This window comes from Trematomus bernacchii, unplaced genomic scaffold, assembly GCF_902827165.1.
Source record: "Trematomus bernacchii unplaced genomic scaffold, fTreBer1.1, whole genome shotgun sequence".
NCBI lineage: Eukaryota > Metazoa > Chordata > Actinopteri > Perciformes > Nototheniidae > Trematomus > Trematomus bernacchii.
Window position 1 is genome coordinate 117,779 of NW_022988131.1, and position 18,940 is coordinate 136,718.

An 18,940-nucleotide genomic window follows, 5' to 3' on the forward strand; every position below is an offset into this window, starting at 1 on the left:
TTGAATCTTTCCAGCCAATTGGTTCGCAAAAAGGTTAATCTCATGAGGCTTCATCATGGGCTTCATTTGAACACAAACCCGCTCTTGGTCAAAGTGTGTAAAACAGGCAGATTTGACATCTCCACAGTGTGCTCTATCTCATACCAAGTTCCCAATGAGTAAAGCCTTAGAATAACTAAACAACGAACATAAAATCATATTTTCATGTTGTAGTGATCACTGATTAATACACTGGGTTACATAATCCAATCATGGAACTACAGGTTGGGGGTATTGTTTCCGCACGGACATATATGTTGTTGGTATATACTGTGTCCTCCTTCCTTTCGCTTTCTCTTGTCTTCCCTGGCTGCGACCCGACAACATGTGCGTTTCTGCTGCTCATTAAAGCTAACTTCGTACCTTCATTGCACCTCCTCCGACTCCCTTCTCTCGGCACTACATTGGTGACCCCGACATAAGTCTCGCGAAGTATCCGAGACTGAACCGAACACGGCAAAAAACGCAGTTTTTCTCGAAATGCCGGAGATTTTTGGAGACGTCCGTGGCTACCACGTGCACATGGACGGAGGCTCGGTGCGCCCCCCACGGAATGGCTGAGGACGTCGCTCGCCATTCCCGCATCGTCTCAGCACTGGAAGACAGCAAGCCTTCCGACTACAAGGAGACGATACACGACCTGCTAGGTATGGAAGAACCCGACTTCTACCTCATGAAACTGTTTCTTCGGGACATACAGCTGCATGTCCAGGCTGCGCTAGCTAACACGGCTAGTGTTGAGCCCCGCGCTTTAGCCGAAGAAGCTAGCCGGTTCTTCCTGGCCGCCCGGCGATTTACCCCTGAGGTGCTGGCCACTACACGCAGCGACACCTTCCCTGGTAGAGGCACGCCGCCTAGCAGAGGCTCCGGGGCCGACAACGACGACAGCAACTAACGGCCGTCGATGACAGCTAGCCACGTCAGCTAACGGCCAGCAGCTACCGACGGCTAGCAACGACAGCTAGCAACGGCTAACGACGAGAGCTAACGACTAGAACTAACGACTGGCTGCTAACAGCTATCGACATCCAACTGTTAGCCCTTTTTTTTGTGGTGCCGGAGAGGAGGTTCGACCAAGTCTGGTCGGCCTCGTGTGGATCCTCTCACAATTTCGCCCACCTGTTTTTGATCGTGGACAGGACGACCCTTTTGAGCTTTTTCTGGTGCCTGAGAGGAGGTTCGACCATGTCTGGTCGGCCTCATGTGGACCCTCTCGCTTTTTCACCACCTCGACGGTTGCTTCGGCCGTCGCCCATGCCTTCTTCGGCCCGTGGGTGGCGCGCTTCGGGACCCTGTCTGGCCTCTTCCCTCGCCTCGGCGGTTTCGGACGTCGCCCATGCCTTCATCGGACCGTGGGTGGCGCACTTCTGGACCCTGCCTGGCCCAGGGTGCGTACGGGTGCTGGAAATCCTTGAAAATGCTTGAAATTGTACGAGGTGTTTTCAAGGTTTGAAAAGTGCTTGAATTTTGGGAATGGTGCTTGAATTTGGGATAAAGTGCTTGAAATTGTAAATGCTTTACTTCGCTTTTTATATTAAAAGAAAATAAAGAAGTCGGAGCGCGCTTAATTGCTTTGCTTTTACATAAAACAGCTCCGCTCCGGCCTTCCCGCGCAATGCGCGTGACCGGCAAGTGTTTTTGTTACGTGCGTGACCTGGGCATTCTGATGAGAGTGATAGATGACAGTATGCCAGGAGGTTGCCGTTTCAACGAGCGTTGGCTAGCAGCAGACAAATACAAGCCATGGCTAAGACGAGGGTCAAGCGAAGCCCAAGAGTAGCCTCCTGCAAAGTGTGCAACAATAACGATGCGAGAGTCTGCACTGACGAGCCACACACCACACGAAAGGTACGCCATAGTAGAGCATTTTAGATTAGGCTATCGTTGCATGTAAAATACATGGCACTTTTCTCTGTGCACGGCAAAACAAGCTCGCCAAAATGGCTTCACTAGTCTGGCAGTATTTTAAGTGTCCGAAAAGGACAATAAAATAGCGGTATGCAACGTGTGTGTGAAGCAGAAATCCTGCAGCTCCACCCGCTGTGACGGACCGGTGAGCGGAGCAGAACACACATTAAGAGTTAGACCTAACACACTTAGCTATTTGATCTACCTCTGGAACAAGCTAAACTAGTTATAAATATATTTATTCTTCACTGTCGGGTCACTCAGTACTGGATCAGTGAGCTGCAGGAGATACTGACGGGCTGTCAGGAGAGAGAGAGAGGGGGAGAGAGAGGGGGAGAGAGGGGGAGAGAGAGAGGGAGAGAGAGCGGTATCGGCCGATACTGATTCCGGCGATCGGCTCCAAAATTGGCGATCGGAGCATCCCTAATAATTGTATATGATATGTTTTATAATGATTGATCATGAAAGTGTTATCAAAGCTGGTAAAGGTGCAGCTAGTTTGAATGACTTTGTATACTACAGAGTAGCTTGTGAATTTACTCCAGGTGGAACTAAAGTCTGATTTAACACTTGGTTATATTTCACATCATTCATCCACATCTGTAAAGTAACTAAAGGTATTAAATACATGTAGTGGAGTCAAAGTACACCATTTACCTCTGACTTGTGTTTACTGCCAACCTAAAAGTACCTCAAAAATACTAATCAATAATATATTGAAAAGTTATTTGGCTGATTGTTTTATATTGGCTCAGCCAGGTTATATGGGATGCCCAGTCTACGTACAGATGGGTCACTCATTTTGAAATATTAAACTTAGTTTTCTTTTCTAACATTTTTAATTTTCATGTAGAATGCTATTATGAAACACACATTTGGTTGTTTATAGCATAAAGAACATCTGATTTAATGTGAGGTAGGGAAATAATCATTTGAGTATAAGTATGTGTATATAAACATGTAATTTACAACAGCTGTAAGATGCTTGAAAAGCTAGAAAATGCACCTTGAAAATGCTTGAAAAGTGCTTGAATTTGACTTTGGAAAAGGTGTAAGAACCCTGCTGGCCTCTCCTCTAACCGCGGCTCACGGTTAGCCTCGACGGCGGCTTCGGACGGCGCCCCCTGTCCACGGCTCCTTCCTCCCGAGGACTTCGTACCCGCCGCCGCTGTGCCTTCGCCTGCGGCCGGGCAGCGCTCCTCCCTGCTGGGGGCCACCGGGATATTCACGCCCGTCCCCACGTCGCAGTACAGCGGCCCTGTTTTCTACGGCTGGCGGAGGTTTTCTTCATTCGCCACGACGCCTACCGCGGCCCCCTTACGACGGCCCGTTCCGGCCCGCCCCCCACCCCCAGTGGTGATGCCCTCGCCCTCGTTAGGGCCCCTACCCTCTCCTGCGGCCCCCTTCCGACGGCCCGTTCCATCAATAGTATGAAGCTGCAGCCTCGGAGGCTGCACTCTCAGGACCACACTCTCAGGACCACACTCTCAGGACCCTAGTTGTTTTGCAACATCGCCACCTAGCGGATTGGATGACCGCAAGAGTACAACCAGCGAGTATTGAGTCTCATACACTGCGAGTCTCTTTAGACATTGTAATGCTTGTTATTAACCATCTAAAAATGCATGAAAATATGTTTTTCTTACTGAAATTACATTATTATTATTATTAACAACAAGTTGTTGTTAATATGTTTTTGATTTTTAATAACAAATGTATTTTGTATGTCAGATGTAAAAAGATAGTCTTTTATATTTGTCTTATCAAATTTGACATACAACATAAATATATATATATATATATTGTAGTAATAATGATATAATCTATTTATAATTGTAAATGTATATTGTATGTAGACATACATTTAGATGTATATTTTGTTAAAACAAAACAAAACTGTTAATTTAGTTTTTGGGAGAAGGGGTGGGGTTAAATAAGTGTAAACTCCTTTGAATCAATTTGATACTGCTTATGTTTCTACAGTATCATAATTCTCTTGTTTCATTTCATTATTATATATATATTTTTTATTGTATTACACGTTCGAAATAAATCAAATCAAATGTGTCTTTGAAGAGGTGCTAGATTACTCAAAAACAACTGTTAGTGTGTTTATGCACCAGGCTGCAAAAGATAAACATGCAATTTGACGAGAGGAATTTCAGTGCAGAATACATTTTTATTTATTGGGCACTGTGGATTCTTCACTGGGGTGAGGCGGGGTCTGCTGTAGGGATGCATATCGTTGACTTTTTTACGATACCGATACCGATACCGATACCACTGAACGATACCGATACTCAACCGATACATATCGTGATACTTTCATGTTGCATAAGGGAAACCTTTTATCATCCCGCAATTACTCCCATGAAGTGCTTTATTATATAGTTAACATGTCAAATGAATATTAAATTCAATTGTGGGACTTGGACCTTTTAGTACTGAACAAACAATGAAAAACACGTTATCTATGAAGAAAACTGATTCTGCAATATCATTTATAACAACCATCAGGCGGGAATAGCACATCGTGTCAATGGAAAAATAAAATAGCACCAGTGTAATTAATATTCAACCTGAGATTCGACTGACCAGAGAACACATAAAGGATCATGAGATCTCGGCATTGCACATAAAACAAATAGCATCCTTAAAATCAACATTTGCCTGATGAAAGAAAACAAATCCCATCAGAGTTCAGTTTTGTGCATTCATCTTCAAGAAGATGAGCATATCTGCTCTCTCTGGATCCAAACGTGCCCTTTCACAGCGTAGGATATCACCTGCTAAACTGAACACTCTCTCGCTTGGCACGCTGCTTCCTTGAACACAAAGGTACTTGGTTGCCATACGAGACAGCATTGGTTGGAGATTGGATGTGTTGCCACCTTTCCCAGAAATAAACTTCTTGCAGTGGTTACAGACCCCACCATTCAGACTGGCAGTGGTTACAGACCCCACCATTCAGACTGGCAGTCATATATGCAGCCACACTTTAGATTTTCAAAAGTGACTTGGTTGTGGAGTTTCACTGCGAAATTGACATCGTAATTCCGACGGTTTGGGCACAAGTTTAAGGATATTATGCCTCACTTTTATAAAAAAAAAAATAAAAAAAAAAATAAAAAAGTATCGAAAACCGGATCTGATTTCGGTACGGTATACCGTAGCCACCAGTAACCGGTATTTCGGTAATACCGGGAACCGGTATGCATCCCTAGTCTGCTGTTCCCTCAACCACCAGACAACAGCTCCAGCTGCAGTACCCCGGGAAGCCCCCTTCTTGGATTGAAATATGCATCTTGAAAAAGAGAGAGCCTAATTGGTCAAACTGAACATTTTGAAATACTTTCACAGACAGACATAAATTAGGCCTAATTGTTAGATTCTGACACGACAGATTCTAACCTACAGAATAGGCCGACATAATAACTGACTAAAACACCTCATGCAATATTACAAAACATGTCAAAATGATGAGACTGTCTGATAAACAGTAAACAGGCAGTCAGCACAGTTACGATTATTTACAATGAATTCAAATAGTAATACAATGACTATTAAAGAAGCATTTACACTGAAGACAGAACTTATATTAGGCTACTGCTGATTTAATGTAGCGGACAGACAGATCATATTGACATGCTTTTGTCATCCTTTGAAGTTTAATTAATTAGCTGACTATAATTAATGATCAGGGTTGGGAAGTTTACTTTTTTTAAATGTAGGTTACAGATGACTAATTACCCTGTTAAAAATGTAATACGTAATGTAACTGACTATGTAACTATTTGTATTGATAATCTAATGTTAATTATGGTTCTTTTATGTTTTTTGTGAGTCACTTTGGATAAAAGCCTCTGCTAAATAACATAACCATAACATACGGTTTCATTAAACAAATAAACAAAAAGGCTAACAGTTGGTTTTGCAGCGAGTCATCATAGGCTAACAGATGACATTTAGCTGTTAACTTTAAACAAACAACATGATTCACATTACTCACACTCTTACTGTAATTAGTGATTAAATCAACAATTAATGTAGGACACCTAGTTGGGCTTGCCAAAATCACGCTACAGTTTCATTAAACAAATAATCAAATATGCTAATGAAGCTAATGCTATTAGCATTAGCTTTTGCCGAAAGCTATAGCTAACAGATAATTGTTTTTAGTGCCTTTAATACTGTTAGAAGCTATCATAAGCTAACAGATGTTTGTTTGTATTGCCTTAAGACTATCATAGTTAATGTTAGCTAATCACACTTCATTTCAAGACACCGGAATTGTTATTAATGTTAAACAAATAAAACTTTAAAAGCACTTCACACTACTCACACTCTCTGCGTTGTCGTTCATATTCATGTCTCCTGCTCACTAGGTGGCGATGTTGCAAAACAACTAGGGTCCTGAGAGTGTGGTCCTGAGAGTGTGGTCCTGAGAGTGCAGCCTCCGAGGCTGCAGCTTCATACTACTCCGTTCCATGCCCCGGCCCCCGCCTGCGGCCCCGCCCTCCTCGGCCCCTGTGGTGCTTCCTCCCGGACGCGAGGATTGTGCCATGTTTGAATTCTGGGGGGGCTTGTGTAGTGATCACTGATTAATACACTGGGTTACATAATCCAATCATGGAACTACAGGTTGGGGGTATTGTTTCCGCACGGACATATATGTTGTTGGTATATACTGTGTTCTCCTTTCTTTCGCTTTCTTTTGTCTTCCTGGGCTGCGACCCGACAACATGTGCGTTTCTGCTGCTCATTAAAGCTAACTTCGTACCTTCATTGCACCGCCTCCGACTCCCTTCTCTCGGCCCTACAATGTTAACAATATTGTTTTTATTTCAGTTTAATGATTGTGATTGAAAAGCCTAAGGAGGCTGGTAAACATTGCAAAGAGGGATTTGTATTCCTTAATAATATTCGTAAACTTAACCATGTTGTAGCCTGAGAAAGGCTAAACCATATCAAAGACTACATTATTAAAGGTGGGGTAGGTAAGTTTGAGAAACCGGCTCGAGATACACTTTTTGTTATATTCCATGGAATGCTCTTAACATCCCGATAGCAATGAATATCTTAAGTGCTTTGACAAAAAATCCATAAAAAAATGTCATCTATGGAAGCCGTAGTACTGTAAAAAGCACGACCAATCATTTTAGCCGACCCGGCTAAAATAACTGGATGGCCTACCTGCCTGTCAGCCTTCCATGTGTGCACAAACTTATCTCGTGCCCTCATTGGTCATGTGCGCGTTCGTGTGTGTTGGAGGAGGGGCTCTGTAAGGAAGTGGCAGATCTTTTCCGGTTGTGCATTTTCAAATTCTAGCGCACTCCAGCTGGTTTCTCCATAATTACCTACCCCACCTTTAACTACATTATCTCATTTAGCTGTAGCTTTTATAAACAAACAAAAAAGAGTTATTGACAGGTCGTTGAACCAGGAACTCTGTGGTCGTGAGTCAACTGCTTTCCAGCTGAGCCACAGCACACACAATAAATCAACTTGAAAACACTGAAACCTATTTATTAAATGTATTCATTTATTCATGTTTTTATTCCTACATTTATTTATGCTTGTATTTATTTATACTTATGACATGTTCCGACCTCTATATAGGTGATGGTCTCTGAGCTCTCTTAATTCCATCGCGTCACCGGGCCCGGGTACAGGAGGGGTAATATGGTTCTTATTATACATCCATGGGTAATATGAGCGTTGTGGTTCAACCGATCTGAATCGCTTCCTGAAGCAGTCACGTGGTATCGACAGGCAGCGAGGCTTCGTTTGTCATCGATGACGTCACTGGCCCAAAACGATACAAGCCTCGATACAAGCTTCACAAAAAGCTTCGGGATTACTCGACACACGCACCGAAGCCTCGGTGCAATACGTAACATCACTAGACAGAACGCTTCTCCCCGGTCAGCGTCAACAACTATGGGTAACGCTATGTTGTCATGACATGTTGTTATTGTTAGCATTTAGTGAGTTAGCAGTTCAAAGTACACATGTTAACACTACTCATATCTGTCACAGTAATGCTGCTGTATCAGTGCTGCCCTGCTGTGAAGTCTCTTAAGAACCTCACAACACTATCCTTTTATTACTTTAGTAAAGTCCTGCAAGGTTTAGTTTAGTTTATTGGTTTAGTTATCAAAGAGATAAGATGCTTTGTACCAGATTATAGCAGTTTGCTCATTTCCATCTGCAGTCTGGGACAAGGCAACACAAAATACAGCACGTACAATTCAAATCTCAGATATAAGTAAAGAAAAGTACAACATTATCTTAGAAAATATGGTGGAAAGTGGCATAACATGACAATACTCAGGTAAAATACAAGTAACTTAAAATACTACTTAAGTACTTGAGTAAATGTACTTCATTGAAGTAATGAAGTATAAATAATCCTTACTTGAGACACTAAGCATCCACCAAACATGCACATGTGTATGGAACTGTGTGACCTGAACCTTAATGTTTAACCACAAGCAGCTCCACCTGCACAGATAGGCTAAAGTTACTTAGAATGAACTAAAAGTATGTCAAAGATCATGGAGTCCTCCTCCTGTTAATACTCTGTTTGTACAACAAGCCAAAGAGATAAAGGAGTCTTGTGAAAGGACACTTGTAAGGGTAAAATGCACTAAATGTATTTAGTTGGGATCACTTTTAAGTGTTTTGCCATGGCACCCCAAAGGAATATGTTTGGTGTGTTTCGTTTTTTAACCGTTGTAAATGTGTAAACTTCCCTTAAACAGCTGTATTCCCTCTGAGAGGCCATGTATCCTGTGGACCTTCCAGCTGTGGAGGACACTGACCTGACATCTGTATCTGAACTCTACCTCTCCTCTCTGGAGTCAGGACCTCACAATGAGGAGTGGTTTGAGTTATCACACACTTCAAAGGTATCATAATAAGGCCTGCACAATAATCACACTTTTATCAAAATCAGAATAGGGACTAGTGCAATATCCAAATTGTAGTAAGCGCAATATAATAATATCATAACTATATAGGCAGAATTGTCCCCCTTATTAACATATTTTACATTTATTACTTCTTTATTTAGTTTCTGTTAACAATTGGTAGCATGGTGACAAATATCTGCACACAAGTTTGGTTCTACTGGAGGTTTATCATAGGTTCATCATTTGCTATTGTAATGTTTCTATTGCCACTGTGTTTGATAATCACACACGTAAAAGTTGTTTTATGGAAGAATTTGAAAGTGTTAGTTGTTAACCTGAGGCCTGTACTACGAAGCTGGTTCAACCTAACCTGGATATGTTGGAGTTAGCCGGTTGGCCTAATCCAAAACATACGCGCTCTCGCTAAACTGTACTACGACGCTGGTTATCAAGTGGATCGCTCAAGCCAGCCGTGTCCTATCTAGTTAGGTGCGCGTTCACATGAAAGGGGTGGTATTTGGAGCATTCGACCAATCTCAAACATGGACAAGCGTACTGACAGCGCAGCGTCATACTTCCTGAATGAAAGTGAACTTTAATATTAGTCAAATATGAAGAAGTTAAACTTTAAACATCCATGACTTAAACACTTTATCCAGGATAAAAGCCACATAGCTGCACCTGCAAGGTGAATACAGCTGGTAAAAGAAAAAGCGTTTGAATGCGTACATTAAACAGGTTTATGATATCACTGCCCCGTCTAAGACACGAGTGGATCTGACTTTAATTACATTTGACTCGAGTGTTTCGTCAACTTAATGTGTTGCTTAAAATAATACTTCTGCATACAGTATGTGACACTGTGAGTGTTGCACGCCAGATACGGCTCAAGAAGCTGACTCAGATAAGGAAATATATGATACATTATGATGTGATATGATATGAATGATAATGGGACACATCGACGTCTGCACTCACAGTGCCGCGGACTGTACTTAATGTTAGGCGGTGCTTTCACTGAGTTGATCTCTTAGCCTGCAACCTAACCTGCTCCCGAGGAGGTTAGCCGCTCAGCATAAGTTACCATGGAGATCTAGCCCGCTAAAAAGAGAACCAGCGTCGTAGGACCGGAAAGCCCGAGTTTTCCCTGAAGTTAGCCGGCTAAGCGAAAATCCGGCTTCGTAGTACAGGCCTCTGGTGTCTTCAGGTTAAAGGGGCCCTATCCTGCTCATGTTCAGCTTCATATCAGTATTTAGTGTCTCTACTGGGACATGTCTCCATGCTTTAATGTTCAAAAAGCTCTTTATTTTTCTCATACTGCCTGTGCTGCAGCACCTCTTTTCACCCTCTGTCTGAAAACAGAGCCCAGTCTGCTCTGATTGGTTAGCTGGCTCTGTTGTGATTGGTCAACCTCTTAGAAATGTCCCGCCCCTTAGCATATCACGTAAAATGTTTTGGAGCGCTAGCCAATAGAAGCTCGAGTGTTAGGAGAATAGGGCCTTTTGAAGTTGTCTCTCTGTCCCCTCAGGTAGCGATCACAGCAAACAATGTGAGGCGGTTGCAGCTGTTTGATGACGATCAGTCCGACTGTATGCTGCTGGCGCTGCACCCTCCTAATGATCCAACACAAGGTGTGGAAGACCCCCCCTCGCCCCCACAGACACCCTGAAGACAGACCCTAACTCTGTGTGCTCTGTCTTTCAGTGCTGGCTCTGTACCTGCAGGACCAGTGGTGGAGTGTGGACGACGCGTTGAGGACATGCTGCAAGGACAGAAACGGCTTGATCTCGGTAACTGCTTTTACATACCTGTTTGTATGTCAGCATCACTACAACACAAACACGCCAGGCTTCCTCTACCGGTCTGAACAATGTGGGAGCAAACATATTGATCTGTTTATGCGATCTATTCATCTGCAGCATTGTTAACAGAATTCACTTTATTGATCTATCTATCTATAATTTTACAGATTCTAATAAAAATATATCGTCTTGTAATTTAAAGGGGCCCTATGTTGCTTTCAGGTTTCATATGTGTAGTCTGTGTCTCTACTGTGACATGTTCTCATACTGCCTGTGCTGCAGCACCTGTTTTCACCCTCTGTCTGAAACCAGAGAGGGGAGTGTGTGGGAGAGGAACAGGAGATTTGAGCCTTTGCACACAAACCTATAGAACACACTACAGGAAAGGGAAAGCCCCAGAAGCATAATAGCCTCTTTTAGGTTGTGTGTTCCATGCTGTTTGCTCTGATCCGTATTTGTCCTGCAGGTGCAGTCACTGATGGAGCGAGTGATCGTGTTCCTGCTCAGTCAGGTGCTGGAGAGGTCCCCTCAGGAGAAGACGTTGTTCTCCCTGCACCCCCGCACAGAGAGCTGCAAGCTGCTGTGGAGAGACAGCCAGGCGGTGGGCTTCTACACCATCAAACACAAAGGTTAACACAATCGCACCAGATAAACTGGGCCAAATAATACTTTTTAAAAATAAGAAAAATCAACGTTTTGGAAGTTACAACAATTCACATCAACAATAGCCTTACTAGCAACAAGAGGTCACAACCACGAGTACGGATTACACACTGGGGAAGATGATGCAAGAACAACATGCAAACCAGATGTCTTCTTGTTTATCCACAGCATAACATGTTTTAACTGAGTTCAGGTTGGTGTTTCTTAGTTTGAGTGATGGAAGAAATATTCAGATCTTTTACTTTAGTCAAAGTAAAAATACATGAATGTCAAATTACTTCACTACAAGTCAAAGTCCTGCATTCAAAGTCTCACTTACGTAAAAGTACAAAAGTTATATCAGCAAAATGTACTTAAAGGTGGGGTAGGTAAGTTTGAGAAACCGGCTCGAGATACACTTCTTGTTTTATTCCATGGAATGCTCTGAACATCCCGATAGCAATGAATATCTTAAGTGCTTTGACAAAAAATCCATACAAAAATATCATCTATGGAAGCCGTAGTACTGTAAAAAGCACGACCAATCATTTTAGCCGGCCCGGCTAAAATAACTGGATGGCCTACCTGCCTGTCAGCCTTCCATCTGTGCACAAATTGATCTTGTGCCCTCATTGGTCATGTGCACGTTCGTGTGTGTTGGAGGAGGGGCTCTGTAAGGAAGTGGCAGATTTTCTCCGGTTGTGTATTTTCAAATTCTAGCGATCTCGAGCCGGTTTCTCAAACTTACTTACCCTACCTTTAAAGTATCAAAAGTACTCATTATTCAGAAAAATGTCCTCCATATGTGTTATATTATATAAATTGCATTCGTTAATATTGTACCATCTACAGTAGTAGCATTTAATAACAAACACAATTTTGATAAACAAAATACTTTTTTTGTTGAAGTTGTTGTAATATATTGGATGATTTGACTTCTTTGTACCGAAATGATTCCCTCTTTAGTTCCTGGTTATGTTAGAGGGTTTCCTACAGGGCTGGCAGGCCTCCTGTACAGGTAGAGCTGTGTTCTGCAGAGCCTGACTCTTCCTCTGTGGTGGTTCTCTGACCCCCCCCCCTGTGTTCAGGCAGCCTGTGTGACGGCTGGAGCAGCCGCTGCTACCTGCTGCCTGCTCTGGACACGCTGCTGGTGAGGAGGGGCTGGAGGAGGAGGGGCCTGGGGCTCCTCATGCTGGAGGACTTCTGCTCCTCCTTCTCCACAGAGGAGATCCTGGGAGTCAGCGCTCCGCTATCCCCCAGCATGGTGGCAGGTCAGCTGACCCTCTCTATATCAGAGCCAAATGATCCAATTCAATTCTACTTCTATTCCCTCCATTCTGTTATTTCTTATCTAGGTGAGATGTCGTCATATTTGGCAGAAGAATACATCATTATTTATAGAATAGAATATAATAAATAGAAAAATAATAGAATCAAACAGATGAACTACATTCATTTAAAAAACATTTATAATAAACTAAAACTAAAAATGTACATTAGATAATGAATACATTTCGACTGTAGAAATCTATCTAGCTATATCCTCCTGGGACCCAGCCCATTGAAAATGTCCACTGTAGGGGACATTTTGTTAACATGCATCTCCTTTTACTCTTTTGAGCTACTCTATCAATCCCTGATGTACTGTACAGAGGACATTCTGGTCTTTCCAGTGATATGTCAGTGGTTAAAATTGCATGCTGGGAAGTTCCTCTTTCTTTTCATCCAAAATGGCTGGCATACCAAAAACAAAATGTTATAGAAGCAGGAGGAGAAGTCAAATATTGTTGAATAATTGTAATTTTTACCATGAAAATCATATATGTTCTTGTTTATTAACATGTGAGGAACTATATAATTAGTTCTGAAAGCAATTAAATGATTCAAGTTTTGAAATAACAGCTCTTTTATAAATGTCCATTCTAGTGGACGTCAGGACCATCTTCATGGACTTAATGACTCAATATTGTTGCAGGAGACGGAACTGAAGCAGACATTTTCTGTACCAGATAGTTAAGGGAGATTCAGATGTTGAGCTCTCAGATGATGAGAGAGATGAGGCTTTCACACCTGGGGTAGAAGAGGGTCAAGAAGAAGGGGGGGAAAGATGCAGGAGGCTCCATGAGCGCACAGATACAGACAGAGAGACAGATAGGGACGAGCTGGAAAGACATGGCCCTCTGTGGGCCAAGAGTAGCATGTATGTCTTATTGTTGTTTTCATTTTAAGTGGAGCCATGAAAAATGAGAATTGCCTCAGGAATGCAAGCTTTGTTTCTATGAGCATGGTCAAATGGAGACCACATCCATAAAACTAGTCAAGATGACCCTACAGCCCGTGCCGACTGGAGTCAATGAGGTACTTTTCCCACTACATTGACTACAAAGTCTTTGAAGATCTGGAAAGATTCACCAAAAACTAGTTTTTTAGTAACCAAATAAACAGCAATGTTCAGATCAATTACCTATTTATGTTTTAAATAAAGGTGAATGTATTCTTGTATTAATATCACTCTATAACCATAATACATTACATAGTCTATCTGTTCATTGTGGCTGTCTTTTCAAACTAAAATGGTCCCGACGTCCTCTACAGTGGACATACTGTAACATTTAAAAAAGTCTAAATTGCAAGATGTTTTTTAACCCTACATTTTTTTTTTTTATTTAGCCTTTATTTATACAGGTGTAAATCTCATTGAGACACAAGGTCTCATTTGCAAGAGAGACCTGTCAGTGGTAACACTACCACACAAAGTTACAGACAGACAGGACACTAAACACAGAGGCAACAATAAAATACAACATCGTAAAAAAAGTAGTCATTGAAATCCATAGAAAGTATTCAGATATAGCAGGTGCAAACACCCACAGATGATTTCTCCAGCTTTTTTAAAATGAGTTTAAAATCCGTGATGGGTATCAAACTGGTCAGCTTAAGTTCCTGCTGAAGTGTGTTCCAGGTCGAGGGGGCAGAGTATGATATGGCTTTTTTCCCAAGCACCGTGCGAACTGAGGGGACGGACAGAGTGATGTCATTTTGAGATCGTAGGCTATAGCTGTACTGTTTGTGTGATATGTAAGTGGATATGTAGAGGGGCAGCAGTCCAAGCATAGCGGTATAGATGAGTTTGTACCAGTGCAGTGATCTGCGCATTGATAATGATGTCCAGTTGACTAAAGAGTACTGCGTGCAATGGTGTGTGAGGGGGTTACAGTTGGTTATGAACCTCAGAGCCCCATGGTAGACAGCGTGCAGTGGGGTGTGAGGGGTTTACAGTTGGTTATGAACCTCAGAGCCCCATGGTAGACAGCGTCCAGCAGATGAAGGGAGTGAGCTGAGGCGTTCATGTACACAACATCCCCGTAGTCCAAGAGCGGCAAAAATGTGGCAGCTACAAGCCGTTTCCTCGCACTTGTGGAGAAGCAGGCCTTATTTCTAAAAAAGAATCCTAGTTTTAATTTCAATTTCCTTAAGAGATTGTCAATATGTGGTTTGAAGCAGAGATTGTCATCTATAGTAATGCCTAAGTATCTGTAGGTGCTAACAGCTTCAATGGGGTTATGCTGTGCAGACATGATGCAGGGAAGAACAGTTGGTAACCTTTTCTTATTGGAAAACAACATGACTTTTGTCTTATCTGAATTTAACACCAACCTAAGGTGGAACAGATGTGACTGAAAAGTGTCAAAATAGGTAAATAGGTAGGATATACAAAATAAAGAAGATTGGAAAACATTTTTTTTCCTCGGTTCCCACCAATACATATATACAGATGTAGCACTCCAGATAGGACTCCACCCAGCGGATTCCAACCGAAAACCCAGCGGATCCCAGTGGCTGGGGGCGTTGCGTATAGTAGAAATATAAATACACAATCAGCAATATAAAAAATATGTTCAAATACACTGTTATAGCAACAGCTAAGTTGACTAAAACAAGTTATATGAACACAAGATACTATGTACCTAATAAGAATAATATGAATAATAATACAAATAAAAAATCTGAGCTTTTACAAGTGCTTTACAAAGGTTTTGTTTTTTAAAGATGCTCTACAATTTTTTTTAAAGCCAAAAAAAAAAAAATGGAACTCACACAGCAACATTCAACATTCATTCATTCATACCTTAATCACACATTCAAAGCCCAAAGCCACAATATATACAAATTGTCCAAGGTTATTTAAATATGGTAATAACACAAGGTAAAAATACTTAGAAGCTCTCATAGGGTTAGGGTTACACTGTTATTGTTTATTTCAATCTCTCATGGCAATAAACCCAGAAGTCTCAACATATACATCATGTCCTCTCTCCTCCAGTGTGCAGGAGTTTTCTGCAGCAGCATGAAGAACATCTGGAGAGTCTGTACGAGGTGGAGGCTCCGGGGGGGTGGACCCAACGACGAAACATCTGGCTCAGCATCCAGCTGGGACGCTACACTTCCTGTACACACAGATATTTATCAGCATTGTTTAGTGTTTAGTGTACATCCTTGATCTGATTCTATGAACTTGTGTTCTCTTAGGTATCAAGGAGGAGAGTGGTCCCACACCAGGAGACACTCAGAGGAATAATGACTCCTCTCTGAAGGTGGGTGCACGCATTTTTCTAAAGAATTGAACTAAATCACATTCCTGAACACTCCTGGAGATTCAATAAGCAGTTCTTTATTTGGAGTTATTATTATGGAGTATTAATATTAAAAAATGTACAAAATTATCATCATTTTGATCTATACAGTAATCCATCTCTTAGGTTTCTTTCCAGTATAATTATACACAACCAGAGCATAACCAAAACAAAAGGAAGAAACAAGAAACAATCAAATTCAACAGGTACTATATTCAAGCAGAGGATAGCCGTCTCTGGGAAAATAGAATGCTTCCACTTTTTCAAAGCTTCCTCAAATGTATTCTCCTGAAGCCTCTCGGAGGAAGTGATTCTTTCCATCACTAAGATGTTGTGTATAATATGGAACCATCTTCTGAGTCCAGTTTATGTCATTACTTTTTTAGTATTTACACTCAGTGTTCCAAATACTGTAGGTATTTTGTTTTGGGGTGTGTTGGTATCACATGTAGAAGCATTAAAAGAAGTTCATCCCAATCAAAGTAGATGTTTGTCTCCAATACCTTTCTAATTCTGATTGAATCTCATGCAAAAACAACTCCCTCTGGAGGGAACTTTGGGGACTACACTCCCCACTACAGGGAAGGGGAAACAAACTAGGGTTAAAAGAATGCTTTGTTTTGAACCGGTGCATGCAGTTTTTCTTGTTTGGCAACACATCCCAAAAATGAAGCTTGAGTTGAATCAACATGTCCAACAATGGAAAACCATCATGAGCTTTAACAGAGTAGAACATATTGGTGTTTGTTTCTGTTCACTTTGCATCAATCTCTTTTGGTTGGAAGTGGGTTAGGGTTAGATGGGTTAGGGTTAGGACACCAAGAAGGGTTACTTCTTGGTGTCGCTGAGGTTCAGCTCCACCTCCTTCCCGCTGGCATTGAACTTCCTCTGGTGGACGCGGCTGGGCCTGATGTACAGCACATAGAAACGGGCCTGCCAAGAACAGACACAGTGAGGCTTGTTTTCATCTGAGTGTGAGGTTCAGTCTGTCCAAAAGACTAACGCTGACAACGATTAGGTAGTCTTCGGGAGGTTAGATCTCAGACTCTCCTCTTTTTTGTATCTAATGCAGAGCAGTGATTGCAGGCCGGACCTGACCCCAGAGAGCTGCTCTGATGTGGACGCTCCACTGGTGACAGGTTCCTCTGCACAACAACTGGAGCTCTGTGCTCAGCGGCGAGCAGGACGCTACCCCAGCAGCAGTGTCTCTGGAACAGGATGTTGTCCTGCAGCCCACGCTGAAGATCTGGACTCTGGACCTCCCTGCAGACCCCCACAGTCCCTCAACACAAAACAAGCCCTGAAACCTAAACCCTCTGTATCTGCAGAGCCTGGAGAGGTAGAGGAAGAACGAAGGAATGCCAAACGAGTTCGAAGGACATGAGAATACAGACACAGTGGAAAACTGTTTACAGTATACAGAGGAGGCTGCTCTGTCCTCCTGTACCTAGGTGACCTTTAAAACTTTAACTTTCTAGGCTGAGATATGGATTCATTGAAAGGACTGTTATGGCAATTGTGGTATTAAAGCTTAATACAGTGTAATCCTAATGAAATGTGAACTGCTGCATCCTGGAAATGGCATTTAAATGTATGTGTGATAAACAGATGTGTTTGGACAAGGGGGTTTTATGACACTACAGGAAGAGAGAATGAGTGGAAGGAATTTACGATAGGGGTTATCTGTATATTCCATTGTTCATTGTAGAGTGTGAGTTTTCGCATACAGTACTCTACCATGGGGCAAACACCTGGCCTCACATGATGTTGTGTTGTCATGTGAGTTATCTTTGATGTTTTCTATAAGGCCCCATTTACACGGAGACGGAAACGAAAATGAACCGAATTCGATATCAAAAAAGTCTTCCGTTCACACGCAATCGGCTCAATAAACGTGTCCGTCCACACGAGACCGCTGGAGACGCTGTAGTACATATGCCGGGCCTGTAAGTGGCGCTGTACTTCCGCTACAAAATACACCAAAGCAGTGAAGAAGACCTCCCAAGCATGGTTGCCTGGTTGCCCTTCTGTTTTATTCGCCGGTCAACATGTCCGCTAAAGTTTAAATCTTCCGGACAAAATTAGAAAAGTGCCGGTCAAAGGTCTTCTTTGTTATTTATTGAGCTTTAAAACAAATTGATAACGACTCTATATAATAATGTGAGAATAAAAAACGGAGTCTCTCTTTTCCTCCCCCTCTCCTGACAGCCCGTCAGTATCCGTCTCATGCAGCTGGCTGATCCAGTAATGAGTGACCCGACAGTAAAAATAAACATATTTATAACTAGTTTAGGTAGTTTGAGAGGTAATTAAAATAACTAAGGGTGATGATCTGACTTGAAGTGTGTGTTTTGCTCCGCTCATCGCTCCATCACAGCGGGCGGAGCTGCAGGTGATCATGCAGAGCTCAATTTCTTGCTACTTTGTACTTCTACTCCACTACAATTCAGAGGTAAACCGTGTACTACATGTATTTAATACCTTTAGTTACTTTACAGATCTGGATGAATGATGTGAAATCTAATCAAGTGTTCAATCAGACTTTAGTTCCACCTGGAGTAAATTCACAAGCTACCCTGCAGTATACAAAGTCATTCAAACTAACTGCACCTTTACCAGCTTTGAGAACACTTTAATGATCAATCATTATAAAACATCATTTATATTATTCTGAAATGGACCAATCTGCACTTTTACTGTCGCGGTGCTACACCGACTATATTTTGATGAATACTTTTCTACTTTTACTTGAGTAACATTTTGAATGCAGGACTTTTACGGTAACAAGAGTATTCCTACACTCTGATACTTCTACTTTTAAGTACAAGATCTGAGTAGGCTACTTCTCCCACCTCTGCATACCAGCAACCTCTATTGTGTTTTACCTGTACAAAATGAAATATTTTAATCATTATTTGTATCAATGATAGACCCTGTCTATCGCTGAATGAAGCATATGTTCGCCTCAGGGCTGTCTCCCGTCGGCACGTGCTGGGACGAA

The 18,940-nt window shown here is 42.1% G+C and overlaps 1 protein-coding gene across 4 annotated transcripts; it reads left to right on the forward strand.

Moving 5' to 3' along the window:
• Positions 1 to 7,760: 7,760 nt before the first annotated feature.
• On the forward strand, positions 7,761 to 17,561 carry fam169b (family with sequence similarity 169 member B). Of its 4 annotated transcripts, none has more exons than XM_034122144.1 (9): positions 7,761 to 7,891; positions 8,712 to 8,858; positions 10,390 to 10,492; positions 10,566 to 10,651; positions 11,130 to 11,292; positions 12,394 to 12,576; positions 15,630 to 15,755; positions 15,836 to 15,900; positions 17,012 to 17,561. In XM_034122144.1, exons 2-9 carry the CDS (start codon positions 8,733 to 8,735, stop codon positions 17,321 to 17,323), a joined length of 1,164 nt encoding a protein of 387 aa, XP_033978035.1. In that variant the 5' UTR covers positions 7,761 to 7,891; positions 8,712 to 8,732; the 3' UTR covers positions 17,324 to 17,561. The 4 variants fall into 4 exon arrangements, with proteins under 4 accessions (XP_033978035.1, XP_033978038.1, XP_033978036.1 ...); XM_034122147.1 differs by having other exon boundaries at positions 17,017 to 17,232; XM_034122145.1 differs by lacking the exon at positions 17,012 to 17,561 and adding an exon at positions 16,066 to 16,988.
• Positions 17,562 to 18,940: the final 1,379 nt, after the last annotated feature.

Coding starts and splice junctions, on each gene's coding strand:
- fam169b (XM_034122144.1), top strand. CDS start 8,733: ATGTATCCTGTGGACCTTCCAGCTGTGGAGGACACTGACCTGACATCT. Junction 8,859..10,389: donor AGTTATCACACACTTCAAAG/GTATCATAATAA, acceptor CTGTCCCCTCAG/GTAGCGATCACAGCAAACAA. Junction 10,652..11,129: donor ACAGAAACGGCTTGATCTCG/GTAACTGCTTTT, acceptor TTTGTCCTGCAG/GTGCAGTCACTGATGGAGCG.